Here is a 14,163-nt window from a genome sequence, read left to right as displayed (position 1 = left end):
CGGATGTTGTGGAGGCTTGAACCTTCTATCCCACCATTGCGTTCATTTAGAGCATCGTCATCCCATCATTGCATGAAAAGCCCAGGAAATGCTTGATGATCTGCAATGATCTCTTGGACTCCCTTGGTGTAACACCAAATAATGTGGTGTGTGTCTGTACGATTTTCTTGCATAAGGTACACACCTACGGCTACAGACAACAATGCTAGACTGAGATGCGAGGCACAGAATCCTGCACTGACTCAAGCTCAGCATGTGGAGTTCACATTGATTGTTTTTTGTAAGTTTCTTCATCATTTTGTAGTATTGACATGAGACAATGTCTATGTGATTGTCATACTTTAAGTGGCTACTGTGTTTCTAACAGTTCCTCCAGCTTTCCCGGTCATTGACGGGCACACGGACACGTTGACGATCAAGGCCGGGGACACAGCACGCTTCCCATGTTTGTCAAAGGGTGGCAACCCCCTTGCCTCCGTAAAATGGTTCAAGGTAAGATAAGATGTGGCAAGGCTCACAGCCTTGGGTGAATGACCAAAGACATTAACAGACATTAGTTTACTTTTACATGAACTACAGGGACAAACATGTATGATATGGGTGACTTCAACCTGTATTCCTAGCATCATAAGCCAGGGGTTCAGATTCAGGGGCTTTGAGCGTATAGTGCTGACGACACTGCTGATATGGACCAAACGTTATCATCTTCATCGCTGTTGTCATCATAATCATCATCAATAAGTTATCCGTTCTTCAATTTCTCCCTCAAAATTGTTCCTTCCATTGCTCCAACAACTGAGGCCTGTGCACGTTTCACGGAACTGCGCAGTTACGTTTAAACCTACAAAATTATTGATGCATGTTTCTTTAACTTCTCCGATGAAATTGGAAATTAATATCAACCGCTAACATCCAACAAACGATATTGCAGCAGCTCAATGGTTGAAGAGTAAAAAAAACCGCAAAGATGCAAGTCTCTTGCCAGAAAAACTTCCGTTTCCGGTTTTACCGGCGAGGTTGTGTGTTTTTCCAAGCTCTCCACGCTACGAGAGTTAAGAAATTTTCTCATTTGTATTTTTGTCAAAAATATATTTTTATTTTATGGTGTGAGTGCCCACTGTGTGTTTCTAGTTCAATCTTGCTGTAAATCATGCATACTTGTGTATAATCGTCTGTTAGTTCCTGCCGCGTTTTTCAGGCCTGGTTTTCCAGGCCTCGAGGCTTTGTTGTCTCCTCTCGGCAGTCGTTTGTGGTCCATTTACTTTCGTTTTCTCACTGTTTTTTTTCAGTCTTTTTTCACCCCATACTTCCCCAAACATCTTTCTCTTTGTTTAAAGTCTTAATCCAAAAAAAATAAAAATAACTAATTTCCTTCTCCCACGAGACTTCTCTCCCTTCGACCACGTATTTCACCCCACCCGTTTTTTTTCTCTCCTTCCTTCATAACTCAATCCTCTCCAACCGATCCACTTTTCTGAAATACCGACTTCTTTCCTGGAAGTCCTAGCTGTGTCCGTGTGTTTTTTTTTTTACCTCTCCCCCCACCCCCTTTTCCCATACCTCCTCCCCCCCACACAGTGGGCTGAGAGGGTGAAATATTGGAAATATCTCAATATCTTGGGTTAAAATAATCCCCTGATAGTGGTTGAGGGCTCGTTAGAAGCGTATTACTAAGCTTATTACAACGAGAAAAAATTTGTTTTTAAATTTTGATTTTGAGGGGTCTGGGCCCAAATTACCATATTTGGCTCAAAACACATTTTCGGGTATATCTTGGCTTAAAAGAATCCCCTGATAGTGGTTGAGGGCTCGTTAGAAGCGTATTACTAAGCTTATTACAACGAGAAAAAATTTTAAATTTTGATTTTTGAGGGGTCTGGGCCCAAATTACCATATTTGGGCATTTCGGGCTCAAAACACATTTTCGGGTATATCTTGGCTTAAAAGAATCCCCTGATAGTGGTTGAGGGCTCGTTAGAAGCGTATTACTAAGCTTATTACAACGAGAAAAAATTTGTTTTTAAATTTTGATTTTGAGGGGTCTGGGCCCAAATTACCATATTTGGCTCAAAACACATTTTCGGGTATATCTTGGCTTAAAAGAATCCCCTGATAGTGGTTGAGGGCTCGTTAGAAGCGTATTACTAAGCTTATTACAATGGGAAAAAATTTGTTTTTAAATTTTGATTTTTGAGGGGTCTGGGCCCAAATTACCATATTTGGGCATTTCGGGCTCAAAACACATTTTCGGGTATATCTTGGCTTAAAAGAATCCCCTGATAGTGGTTGAGGGCTCGTTAGAAGCGTAGAACCCTAGAACCCTAGAACTTGATTCAAACTCAAATTATTCAAGAAAATGTTAAAATGGAAATAGACGCCCCGGAAACGGCTTGCAATAGATTTTCGAAAATTGACTTTTGTGTGAAATTCATTTTTTCTAATTGCCACAAGTCAGATTTCACAATATATGCATTTTCTAAGGCACTGAGACCTATATTTTCAGAAAATATACACTGGAGTAAATCTGGCTTGTGGCATTTTGAAATTTTTACAGATATGCGGCAAATTTTGGGTGGAAAAAACATCGATTTTATGGGTAAATAATCAAAAATCGGCAAAAAATTTGACCGAAAACCTCAAATTTTTGGCACTTGAAGGCTGTACAGCCTAATATTTGATTAGATTCAGTGAACTTGGTACATTTATGGTTTAGTATGAAAGAATTAGGTTTAATGGGCATAATTTTGTCATTTTCTTAGCCTTTGACAGATTTATTGGCAAAATACAGTTTCCGCGAAACCATTGAGCTAAGGTTATCGCGAAATTGAAATATTGCCGATCTTCTAACGTTCACCATTTTTCTTGGAGTTGAGCTTTTGACTTACTTTTTTTTTTGTTAAACTGGATTTTTTTTCTAGTTTCTGAAGCACTCAGAGCCATTGATGCCTGATAAGAGTCCATTTTTGGTAATTTCCAGGCTCCAGCCCACTGTGCCCCAGGCCCTCTCCCTCCCACAGATCTCCCGATGTCCCTGCTCTCAAATGTTGTACTCGTGTCCTTACCCCTCTCTCCCCATCTTGTCTCCGCTCTCTTTATTTTGTCTTATGTGTCCGTTTTTTTTTTTGTCATTAATGTTAGCTCTTACACGAGCCTCGATCTTGTATACAACAACCACAAAAGAAATAAATAAGAAGAGGAGTAATCTCCTCCACCCTCCCTTTGTCCAGATCACGTACGGTGCCGCTACAGTCCACAGCATCTTTTTCTGTCTCATTTTCAGGGTTATGAAGTGATCTTTGGAAGCTGGGAAACAGAAGAAAAAGGATCTGTGCCATTCTCCCGAAGTGTACTAGAGTTCTACGTTTCCCCAACGGACAACGGAGTCACCTTGACGTGTGAAGCGAGCAATCACGTTTCGCCGGAACCAATGAAAGTATCCATCACGCTCAGGGTTCTCTGTAAGTCCTTGATCTTTCTAAACTTCAGATAGCAGGGTAGCCTGATGTCATGGAAGGTGTAGTAAAGGTGATTGAATGGGAAGGTAAAGAGGCATGAAGCACTCTGATCCCGACAGTAAACCGCATTTGTTGTGCGCACGTGTTCCAACATCCCGATAGTTCCACCCATCGCAGTAGACTTGCTGGGAAGACCTGAAGGTAAGAGTGTGGTGGAAGGCGACCTGCTGCTCTTGTCTTGCATCACTTCAAGCAGTAACCCTGCTGCCCGGCTGCGCTGGTGGGCCAGTGGCCACGAGATTCCCTCCGACGTCACAACATACACCTCTGTAATTAAATCTCACATTGCCTAAGTGTTGATTTCCTCTACTAGCTTCAAAATGGGAGTAGGTGGTTTTTCACATCCATTTCAAGATGTCCTGAAAGCATTAGAGTCTTTAGAGTAAGTTAGAAGTCATTAGAGTAAGTTAAAATGCTATTTGTGGGTCAAGTAAATTTAATGGTGAGCTCAGTTGAAGCCTTTGCCATTCTAAAGTTACATTGTCTCGTCACAGGCTGACAATGGTGGCGAAACTGCCATGAGCAACCTGACATACACCGCTTCAAGAGAATTAGATGGAACGACGATCGAATGTGAAGCTGTGAATGAGGAACTCTTCATCACCAAGTCTGCAACCTCGATCATCCGGGTCTTTTGTGAGTTTATCTTCTCTCGTCCCTCCAGTTAGATCTCTGCAGAGCAACACCCTTCTTTGCCAGGGTCTATGCATTTGATAATGGCCTCAAATTCCTTCCCTTTGTGAGCCTTCAGATTGTCAACAACATGATGGCAGGATGGCCTAGGCCCTTGAGGGACGCACACTTGCCTCCAAGCTGTCTAACCACGATGCCTTATAAAGGGAAGAGAAGGGGAAGAAGAAAATAGCTATTAGACATGAGTCTCCCTAATTCTTCGCCACATGCATGTTCATCCCCGAACTTCTCGAAAAAAAGTGTAGATTCTCTAATATACCACCAGCTTAGCGGTTAGGGTGCTGGCTTGGGATTCTAGGATCCTGGGTTCGAATCCCGGTCGATCGCTGAATTAACGCCAGGGGGATTGACTCAGCCTGTCATCCTTCCGAGGTCGGCAAATTGAGTACCAGTTCACTGGTAATTCCCTGTGTGTGGCAAGAGGCGACTAACAGGGTTGGCGGCAGGAAGGGCATCCGGCCGCAAAACATTGCTTCAAAAAGGTGGACCACGATGCCCGAAAAAGGCCAACCCCTTCTCTGCTGGGAAAAATGGCCTCTAAAGGTGGTTCTTCTTCTTGTTCTCTAATATACCACCTGTGTGTGAATGCGTGATTGGATCATCCCTCACCTTTAGAGGTATTGACCATACACTTGGCGATGTGACTGGGCAGTGGCTGTAGAAGTGCACATTGGTCTTTAAAAAAATATTTATCTCACACCTGCGGTAACGGGAGATAGGCTTATGCTAAGGTACATCCATGTGTAAATATCATGACTAGGACTGTATCAATACCTCTCTGCTAAGCTTCCATTTATGTTCAATTCACAACGAATTGACTGATGTTCATGGCGAGGACAACAGAGGCTGATTATGGACGAGAAGTCATTTTTTCGCCTCTCTCCAAGAACGAGGCTCATGGAAGAGAAAAGTTGAACTGACATTGCTGTAAATCTGTAATTAGGTAATTGTCCGAAGCAGTGAGCAATGTTATACAGATACTGCTACCTGTTCATGGATATTTAACCCCTTCCTTTCTTAGATCCTCCTGAGCGCATCTGGATCGAGGGACCCGAACCTGGCACAACAGTGATAGCGGGCACGGCAGTACCCCTTGTTTGTTATGCCATTGGAGGGAATCCTTCTGCTACGCTCACCTGGACAAAGGTTCGTCAGGAATTAGTACCTTGAAGCTGGTAACATTCAACAACACGGTCACACACTACGATGAATGTCACCTTTATATAATTAGATGTCGTCTGTTCCATCAAATTTGTCATTTTGTTGTTGAATCCATCCTGTGCATGCCTATTACTTTCTGCTCTACCAAGCAGGAATCTGTTTTCATGCAGAAAAGACCCACACTATCCCTTGGTCCCTCAATAACGACTCGTTGGCAAATCCCTCAATTTGTTTTTCTGGTTAGTCTAGATTCTAGAGGAATAGTAGAGTTTCAGGAGCTCCTCTGAATAGCCAACAATTGTAACCTGTCTTCAGTTGTAGAAGCTGATCTCCAAAGCCATCCGCCACCAAATGATTTTCCACAGGGTCATGTCCTTCCACTTCAGCTTCAATGGTCTTCATCTGAAGTGTCACAACTCTTCCCTGTGGTGTGGTATTGTTTCTTGGCCTCATTGGACGAAGCCATGGTTTGCTGTGCTGACCGTCCACTGTGGACAGGTAGCACAATAATACTGTGGACAGAGATGAATGACAAATGCTCTTGGCTGTCTCCTTTGGTGGCCTCAAATAACATGTGCCATGTGATGTAGCCCTCTGCCTCATAGGTCCAATTTCAACACCCAGTACTTCAAGTTGCCTTCCGATATGGTCTGGCCCCCTGCACCCAGGCCTCTTCCTTCCACAGATCTCCAGATGTCCCTGTTCTCTACTGTTGTTGTGCTTCCCTCTCTCTCCACCTCTTGTCTACCGCTCCCTTTATTATATGTTAAATGTGTTCGCTCTCATATGAGCCTCGACTAGGTATCCAATAAATAAATAAAAACCTTTGGCACGTAAACTTACTTGGTCAGAACAACCCTACCGGAAAGCTCCAGCCCTCTTTATAGGCCTCGTGTACCCCACCCAGCAAGGGTAGCCAGAGAGTAGTGAAAGAGGGGGGCAATTAGATGCTAACGGGACACAGAGAAAGAGAAAAGATTGAGGATTGTGCCAGAATGAGAGATGTAAGTAAAATAAATAATGGGAGCTTGGTAGTGCAAGATTTGTTAGCAAGGGCCAGAAGGTTGAGAGGGAACTTAGAACAGGCCCTGGCTAAGGAGATGAAAGTACATGCTGGAGCAGATTCGTTCGAGGTGCACATGACACTACAGGTGGTACAAAAGGAATCCATGCTGGGCAAGCCGGTGGAGAGGCACAATCGCAGGGTGGAGCCGGAAGTTGCCACGACCAGGTACATGGACATGCACGACAATAATGTGAATGTGGAGCAGGTCCAGGTAATGAAGGTGTCGACAAGTGAGCACCATGTGTCGGGGTATGGGCCTGTGCGGTTGAGGATACACGTCCGGTTTGTGAACCATGTCCTTTGGCGCATGGAAAGCTGTTGCGCTGTGGGACCGAAATTGTGCGGCCTGTGAATAATAGCACGAGTGTGGGAGAGGGCGAGTGTGGGAGAGGGCGCACATGTGGGAGCGTAGTGAGTGAGGAATGTATGGCGCCTGTGGGTGAGTGCGTTAGAATGGAAGGGAGTAAAAATGAAGGAGTACCGTGTACGGGGGAGCCACCACCAAAGACAGACTGTGTTAGGGCAAGGTTAGAATGGCTTATCCAAGGGTTAGTGAACATGTTTCTGGCTCAGGGTGAGACGAGGGGTAAGAAGGTGATTCCGCATGGCAGAGCCATATGCGTCCCTGGGGATCCCCATAGATTAGTTAGAAATGGGTTAGAATCCAGGCGTTCTGGAAATCCTGGGAGTATTAAAAGGAAATGGTACACATTATGCGCATTTGATGGCCCAGTAAGCCTCGCAGAGAAGGATGGGGCTGCAAGGCAAATTGGGGAGGGGAGTGAGATAGATCCAGATGCATTGGTACTATCCTCAGAGGCAAACCCATTTTGAGCTCGACAGAGTTCATTATGGTGTACAAGGCCTTCATTTAAGTACCATTGAATATTCCTTCCTGCTCTGAGCTAGAGTAGCTAGTTCCTTTCTTACTCACTGTACACGGTTGAATCCAAAGGTTTTCATAGTATTGCCACCTTCTGGCAGGAGGCCACATCCTATGGTCTGCTCTTTACCTACCACAGGCAGATTGGTGGTCTTTTTGTTTTCTTTCACCTCACTCCTGGCCTCGCTCTACCCATCTCTTCTTGCTTCCGTTCCTCACCCCTCCCAGGGTCTCTTCTTCCAGAATCCCACTATTGAATCTATTGACTCATCTGTGGAACTGACTCTCTGTGTCTATTGTCCTTGTACTCCTCCTCTCGTCTTATAAGAGTACTGTTCATCACTTAACACTTTCTCCAATTTCCACTCCTGCTCTCTTCTATCCTTAATGATGGCCTCCCTTATACCCCCGGTCTTCCTGCCACTGCAACCACTCATCTATGATGTCTCCATGCTTTTCTTCATCTAGTTCCCTTTAACCCCCTCTTTGTCTGCACCTGCTGTCATCTCTCATTTAGCTCTTCTATGAGACAAGACTTCTGCATAAAAATATACAACTATCAATCTGTTCGTGTGTTGTTATTGTGACTATATTCTCAGGGAGAGTCAACGAAAACGGGTACGTACAGCTCTACGGGCAAGCTGGCCTCCTTGGAGATCTTGGTCGTGGCTGCGTCGAATGACAATGAAGCGAACTACACCTGCTCGGCGAAAAACAAGGCCTCCATCACTACATTACATCAATCTGCACAACTCTTCGTTCACTGTATGATAATCCTCTCAAATTTCCCATTCCAACATATACCATTATTTAAATTTGCCTTCAGTATACGGAATATATATATATATATATATATATATATATATATATATATATATATATATATATATATATATAACTGTGAGAAATAGTAGAAACTCCACAGTACGAGCAGGGCGTCTCATTTGCATTAAATAAATAATCGGGAGGTTAAATCAGACGCGGACGTAGCTTCAGGACATCGATCTTTAATTTGACAAGCTTTCGACCAACAAAGGTCTTCTTCTTAGTCGTCCCCAAGTTAGTTCTTCCGTTGACAGCAGAGTCGTCATGATCACTGGCTTCAGCACTGCTGTCTGTTGATGATGCTAGCTCAAGAGTCTCCTCTCGGGCTGCTTGCTTCTCTTTTTCATGCTGCTCTCTTTCAGTCAACACCTTGTCGCGTTGATGTGTCCGCTCCTCTTGTCCTGCTAGCACCTTGTCAACACCAACCATAAAGCCCCGTCGACCTGGCTCCCGTTGTGCCTTAAGGAATTCACGGTCCTCTGGTATTTTGATCAGATCAAGGACATCAACATGAGCAATGTCAAATAAGTCACGTAGACCGGTTTGAAACTGCTCTTCTTTCTTTATCTGAGGGACAGATCGCCGGCTCTTTCCTTTCAGGATGGATCTGTATTGTTCTACTTTTCTCTCTAGTTTTGCAATGATATTCCGCTCATCTGCAGTGGGGATCCGTGCTTTCTCCCAGATGCATAATGTCTCACGAACAACAGTTGTTGCGGCACTGCTTATGTCCAATTTCTCAGCATGATGTAGCTTAAAGTATTACTGCAGAATCTCTTGCCAAGATGGGAGTCGAGTTTCTGGTAGTTTTTCAATATGGCAGCCTATCAGCCACACATGGTTCTTTTTTCTGGTTGCTCTTCTTGAAGTACTTGCACTCGCCATCATAACTGAAACAAACCGAAATAATTTCTGTATAGTGCTGATTAGCAGATTAGCAGGGGCTATGTGACAGTGGTAAAAGTTTTCAAAATGAAATGAAATTTTACCCAATTTGTTCTCTCTACAGGTGTAATAAAAAATGGAAAAGCACTTTAGAAAAGTTAATGTTTACATTTGAGGACCACCCTAATATATATATATATATATATATATATATATATATATATATATATATATATATATATATGTATGTATGTATGTATGTATAATATATATATATATATATATATATATATATATATATATATATATATATATATACGTATATATATATATATATATATATATATATATATATATATATATATATACAGACTTGGCATTTAATATGGAATATATATTTTTTCTTGACTTGGGTTTACTTTCTTAACTCAGTATATCAATCTGGTGAGTTTCTTTTACACTTTGGTGATTTATTTGTTCATAGAACCATGTCACTGATTGTCTGTCGCAGCAAGAAGTCAACAACAGGATTATATCACAGGTGGCGTGGCAAAATGTACAGACAGGTGCATTTGATGATTGGCTTCACAGTCAGGTATACAAGGGTTGTTGCGTTCTGTATTGTGGAAAACAACTGCTGCACGTCTCCAAAAGTTATTGCCGCTTCCTCTGGAGATGGTCCGCAACTCGACAATGCTGTTTGTCATGGAGTGGTGGCTTTACAAAATTACGGCATGAAACAGCGGGCTATTGCTCGGCAGTATGGCATCACTCAAGGTCAGGTGTCAAAGATCCTGAAACGAAATGCTCAGAGGGGTGTCCCTACTCCAATACCGAGGCCAGGACGTCCCCGCAGAACCACAAGGAGGGATGATCGCCAGCTGCACCGGTTAGTCCGCAATGGCCGTACCAAGTCAGCTAATCGGCTTAGGGCTGAGTGGCAGCAACTGACAAATCGCCTGTATCCAGAAGGCTAGTCAACCAACGACTGGTTCAAGCAGGCTATCGTGCCAGGCATCCCCTGAGAAAGCCACGCCTGACCAGACAACACCACCAGCACCGATTGCAGTGGGCCAGAGAGCACCGTCAATGGCAGCCAGGACACTGGAATCACGTGATCTTCAGTGACGAGTCTAGATTTCTGGTCTATCGTCAAGATGGCCGCGTCCGAGTGCGCAGACAAGTGCATGAAGCCTACAACAAAGATTGTATAGTGCCAATAGTCCAAGCTGGAGGTGGTGGGGTGACCGTTTGGGCTGCTTTTCATGCAGGGGGCAAAACTGACCTGGTTGTTCTGAATGGAAACCTGAACCAGTTCAAGTACAGGGCCATTTTGGAAGAAACATTGATTCCATTTGCTCGTGCAGCCTTTCGAGGAAACTTTGTCTTCCAAGATGACAATGCACGGCCTCATCGTGCTCGCATGATCCAACACTTTCTTGCTGACCGTGGTGCAGAGCATATGGAGTGGCCTGCCATGTCCCCGGATATGAATCCGATAGAAAACTTGTGGGCAGAATTAACACATCAAATCGACCACTGGGACCAGCAGCCGACCTCTGTGCATGAATTGCAGCAGGCTCTTGTCACTGCATGGCAAGCGATTCCTGTCCAAACCTTGGAAAATCTCGTGAACAACATGCCTCAATGTGTACGTGCTCTCCTGAATGCTCGTGGGGGTTACACGAAGTACCGAACTGTAATTTTACTGTCCGTAATCCCAGTCGTAATTTAACTTTTGTTTAAAATTTTTTTGTCTAATGTGCAAAATAAAGAGATACTTCTGGAAAACGTACAGAAGTTTAACACAGTACTGTCCATGAATTGAGTTCGATATCAGTTTACATCACTTTCAAGGATCAATTTATTTGTTTCGAAATGTCAAATGTGGTTTTTGTTTCTTCTAAAGGTCACATTAACAAAATCTAGAATACTTTCAACATAATTCCAATGAACTTTTGGTTCTAAGACATCTTGAAAAGTAAGTTCACCCCCACAAAAAAAATATTCCATATTAAATGCCAAGTCTGTATATATATATATATATATATATACTGTATATATATATAAATAGTTACGGTTTTCGCCGCCCTTCCTGCCCTTACCAAGGGGAGATTAAGCCCCTTTTTCTTTTTGGGCCGGCGCAACCGAGAGACCTGAATCGCCCCTCCCGGGCAAACGCAAGGTAGGGTTTCGGGACAATACTCGCACGTACCTAAATACCTGCGCCGCCGTGAAAGCGGGGAATCAAGCCTCGCACGAGCCACGTGTAATTTGAGTACACTGAGCGGATTGCGTACCACGTGGTCCGTGCAGTTACCTTGGTATTGGAACCCGATTAGAGCGGTTTTGTTCGTACCACGCTTAGTCAATGATGGAAGGGACGAGACGGTCGAATAAAGGAAGAACACAGGTTTAATTATTGTTACCGTATTTTCCGGTGTATCAACCGCGGTTTTTTACCGACGGGAAAACCCTAAAAAAGGGGATGCGGTTGATACACAGTAACAGAAAAATTTGTGCATTGAAAAACTGTCATATCAACGGGACGTAATCTTTATATTACTTTGGGGTTGCGGGGATACAATGATGAATGATCGTCAATTACGTTACGTTACTTAAAATTACGTCAATTACTAAGGTAGGTTCAACGCCGATTACTGCTGCCAGTCAAAATACAAGAAAGTTTGAAGTTTGTAATATTTGATTTTTCTATGCGTGTTTGTGAAAATGTGTACTTTCACTAGTCCTCTTTGAATGACAGGTCACATAGTGAATAGAGTGTGCTAAATAAAGACAGGATTAAGTCACAAAACAAAAGCGTCAACATGGTAAACAGGATGTTTTGCATGGGACATTATGACGTACCTATTGTCTAACCAACGCCGCGGTAAGGCCACATAAAATTAAAAAGTTGTTGAGCGTCCTTTTTTCTCAAAAGTTCGGGTAGGGAGGGAGGTTTTTATTTTCATTTTTTATATTTTTTTCCTACTTTCCATTGAGTTTTGTTGACATGGAAAAATATGAAATAAAGACTCCTTTCTCCTCAAAATGATTTTATTTCTTCATTCATCGGTGTTGGGCTAGCGGCTAGGGTGCCAGCTTAGGATCCTAGGATCCTGGGTTCGAATCCCGGTCGATCGCTGAATTAACGCCAGGGGGGTTGACTCAGCCTGTCATCCTTCCGAGGTCGGCTAATTGAGTACCAGTTCACTGGTAATTCCCTGCTTGTCGTAAAAGGCGACAAAGCTCTTTCACGAGCTTTCACGACAAAGCTCTCAGCTCTTTCACGAGCCTCGATTCAGTATACAAAAAAAAAGAAAAAAAAAAAGGGTTGGCGGCAGGAAGGGCATCCGGCCGTAAAACATTGCTTCAAAAAGGGGACCAAAAAACAACAACAACCACGGTGCCCGAAAAAGGCCAACCCCCGCCTTGCGGGGAAAAATGGCCTCTAAACGGTGGTTATTCATCGGGTTCCATCCTGTGATCCGTGGCCGTGTCTGCAGCCAACACAAATTTGAGAAATGAGCCAAGAGTCTTTGTCACATCAGAAACTTTGCAAGCTGGTGAAACCTTCGTCATGTCAGTTTTACTGGGGCCGGCGAATACTTTGACAAAAGTACCGCGTGTATCGTCAGGCAATGGCTCCCTATCCCCATCATACTTGCCGTCTGAGAACTCTGCATAGAAGTCCGAGATTGTAACATCCAACTCGATATTGCACGCAAACCAGTCCTTCACCGTCTTGGAAGAGCCCTCACAGGCTATTGATGCGATCACAATAGGCATTTCAAGCCGATTCTAGCACGAATCAATACAGATTTCAGCGGGAAAAATCTCACACAATAGCCGCCATGAATGGCCAACGTAAAATGGGTGAAGTTGCCCTAGGCACTTGCGACGCTCTGCGCAGCACGCACTGCGCATGCGGTGCAGAACGGCGCCAAATTTGAATGTGAAAAGATCGTTTTTAATGATTTTGTTTTCAAAATAAAAAATAAAAAAAGTTTCAGGTCGGGTGTGTTTCATAGGGTCGGGCGGGGACGATCAATAACTCTTTTTTTTATCTGGCCTAACCTATTGAAGTCGGCTTTGATGCCGCCGCATGGGCTGGGCGAATGTATAAAACGGAGAGGTCAACGGGGTGTTTCACCATTCGTTCTATCCTGTTCGAGCTATCAAGACCAAGATTCACCATTCGCTTCTATCCTGACCAAGACCAAGCTTCACCATTCGCTTCTATCCTGACCAAGACCACGAGATGGCACCACGATCATTCACAGCAGCTTTCAAGCTCTGTGCCTGCAGGTTTGCAGAAGAGTTTAGTAATCGGGCGGCCGGCCGACACTTCGGAATCGATGAGTCCGTCATTAGACGCTGACGGACTAACAAGCAGACGCTGGAGATGATGCCGAAGAAGAAGAAGGCGATGAGGGGCAAAGCAGCCCAGTGGCCGGCCTTGGAGGAGAGACTGCTAATGTGGGTGAGAGAGAAGCGAGCCGAGGGACACGCCATCGCGACACTAGCGTTGCGACTCCAGGCCCGACTCATCGCCAGGGAAACAGGGGTCGATGACTTCACGGCCAATACGTCTTGGGCGTACAGGTTCATGGGTCGTCATGGCCTTTCCATTTGGGGGCGAACCCACATCGCACAGAGTCTCCCTGATGACATAGCAGAGAAGACTGCTAATTTTCAGAAGTTCGTGATCAAGTTCCGCAAGCAGCACAACTATCCCCTAAGCCGCATCGGCAACGCAGATCAGACGCCGCTGACCTTCGATGTGCCTCGAGGGACCACCATCTCGGCCAAAGGTGACACGTCGGTGTCCATCACTACAACGGGTCATGAGAAAGATCATTTTACAGTTATGCTAGCGTGCACCACTGATGGGGGAAAGCTGCCGCCGTATATCATCTTCAAGAGGAAGACGCTACCAAAGGATAAATTTCCTCTGGGTGTAATCGTTCGTGCCCAGGCCAAGGGGTGGATGGACCAAGCGCTGATGATGACTGGCTCCGCGTCGTGTGAGGGAGACGAGTTGGTGGGCTTTCGCGGCGACGGAGCATGCTCGTCCTCGACGCCTTCCGTTGTCACAAGACAGAGGAGACCAAGTCAACGCTGAGGGGGCTCAA

At 44.4% G+C, this 14,163-nt stretch overlaps 1 protein-coding gene across 1 annotated transcript in view; it reads left to right on the top strand.

Annotated features, from left to right (window-relative positions):
• NPHS1 (NPHS1 adhesion molecule, nephrin) overlaps positions 1-14,163 on the top strand; it is a 170,463-nt gene that overhangs the window by 47,957 nt on the left and 108,343 nt on the right. The window contains exons 7-13 of the mRNA XM_078774870.1: positions 177-280; positions 368-492; positions 3,281-3,458; positions 3,618-3,784; positions 4,010-4,151; positions 5,230-5,354; positions 7,918-8,083. Of these exons, the coding sequence (XP_078630996.1) occupies positions 177-280; positions 368-492; positions 3,281-3,458; positions 3,618-3,784; positions 4,010-4,151; positions 5,230-5,354; positions 7,918-8,083 (1,007 nt within the window). The remainder of the gene's footprint in view (positions 1-176; positions 281-367; positions 493-3,280; positions 3,459-3,617; positions 3,785-4,009; positions 4,152-5,229; positions 5,355-7,917; positions 8,084-14,163) is intronic.

Source organism: Myxine glutinosa, chromosome 3 (assembly GCF_964187855.1).
Source record: "Myxine glutinosa chromosome 3, kmMyxGlut1.1, whole genome shotgun sequence".
NCBI lineage: Eukaryota > Metazoa > Chordata > Myxini > Myxiniformes > Myxinidae > Myxine > Myxine glutinosa.
The sequence above is the reverse complement of the archived record's forward strand: the minus strand, read 5'-3'. Positions and strand labels throughout refer to the sequence as shown.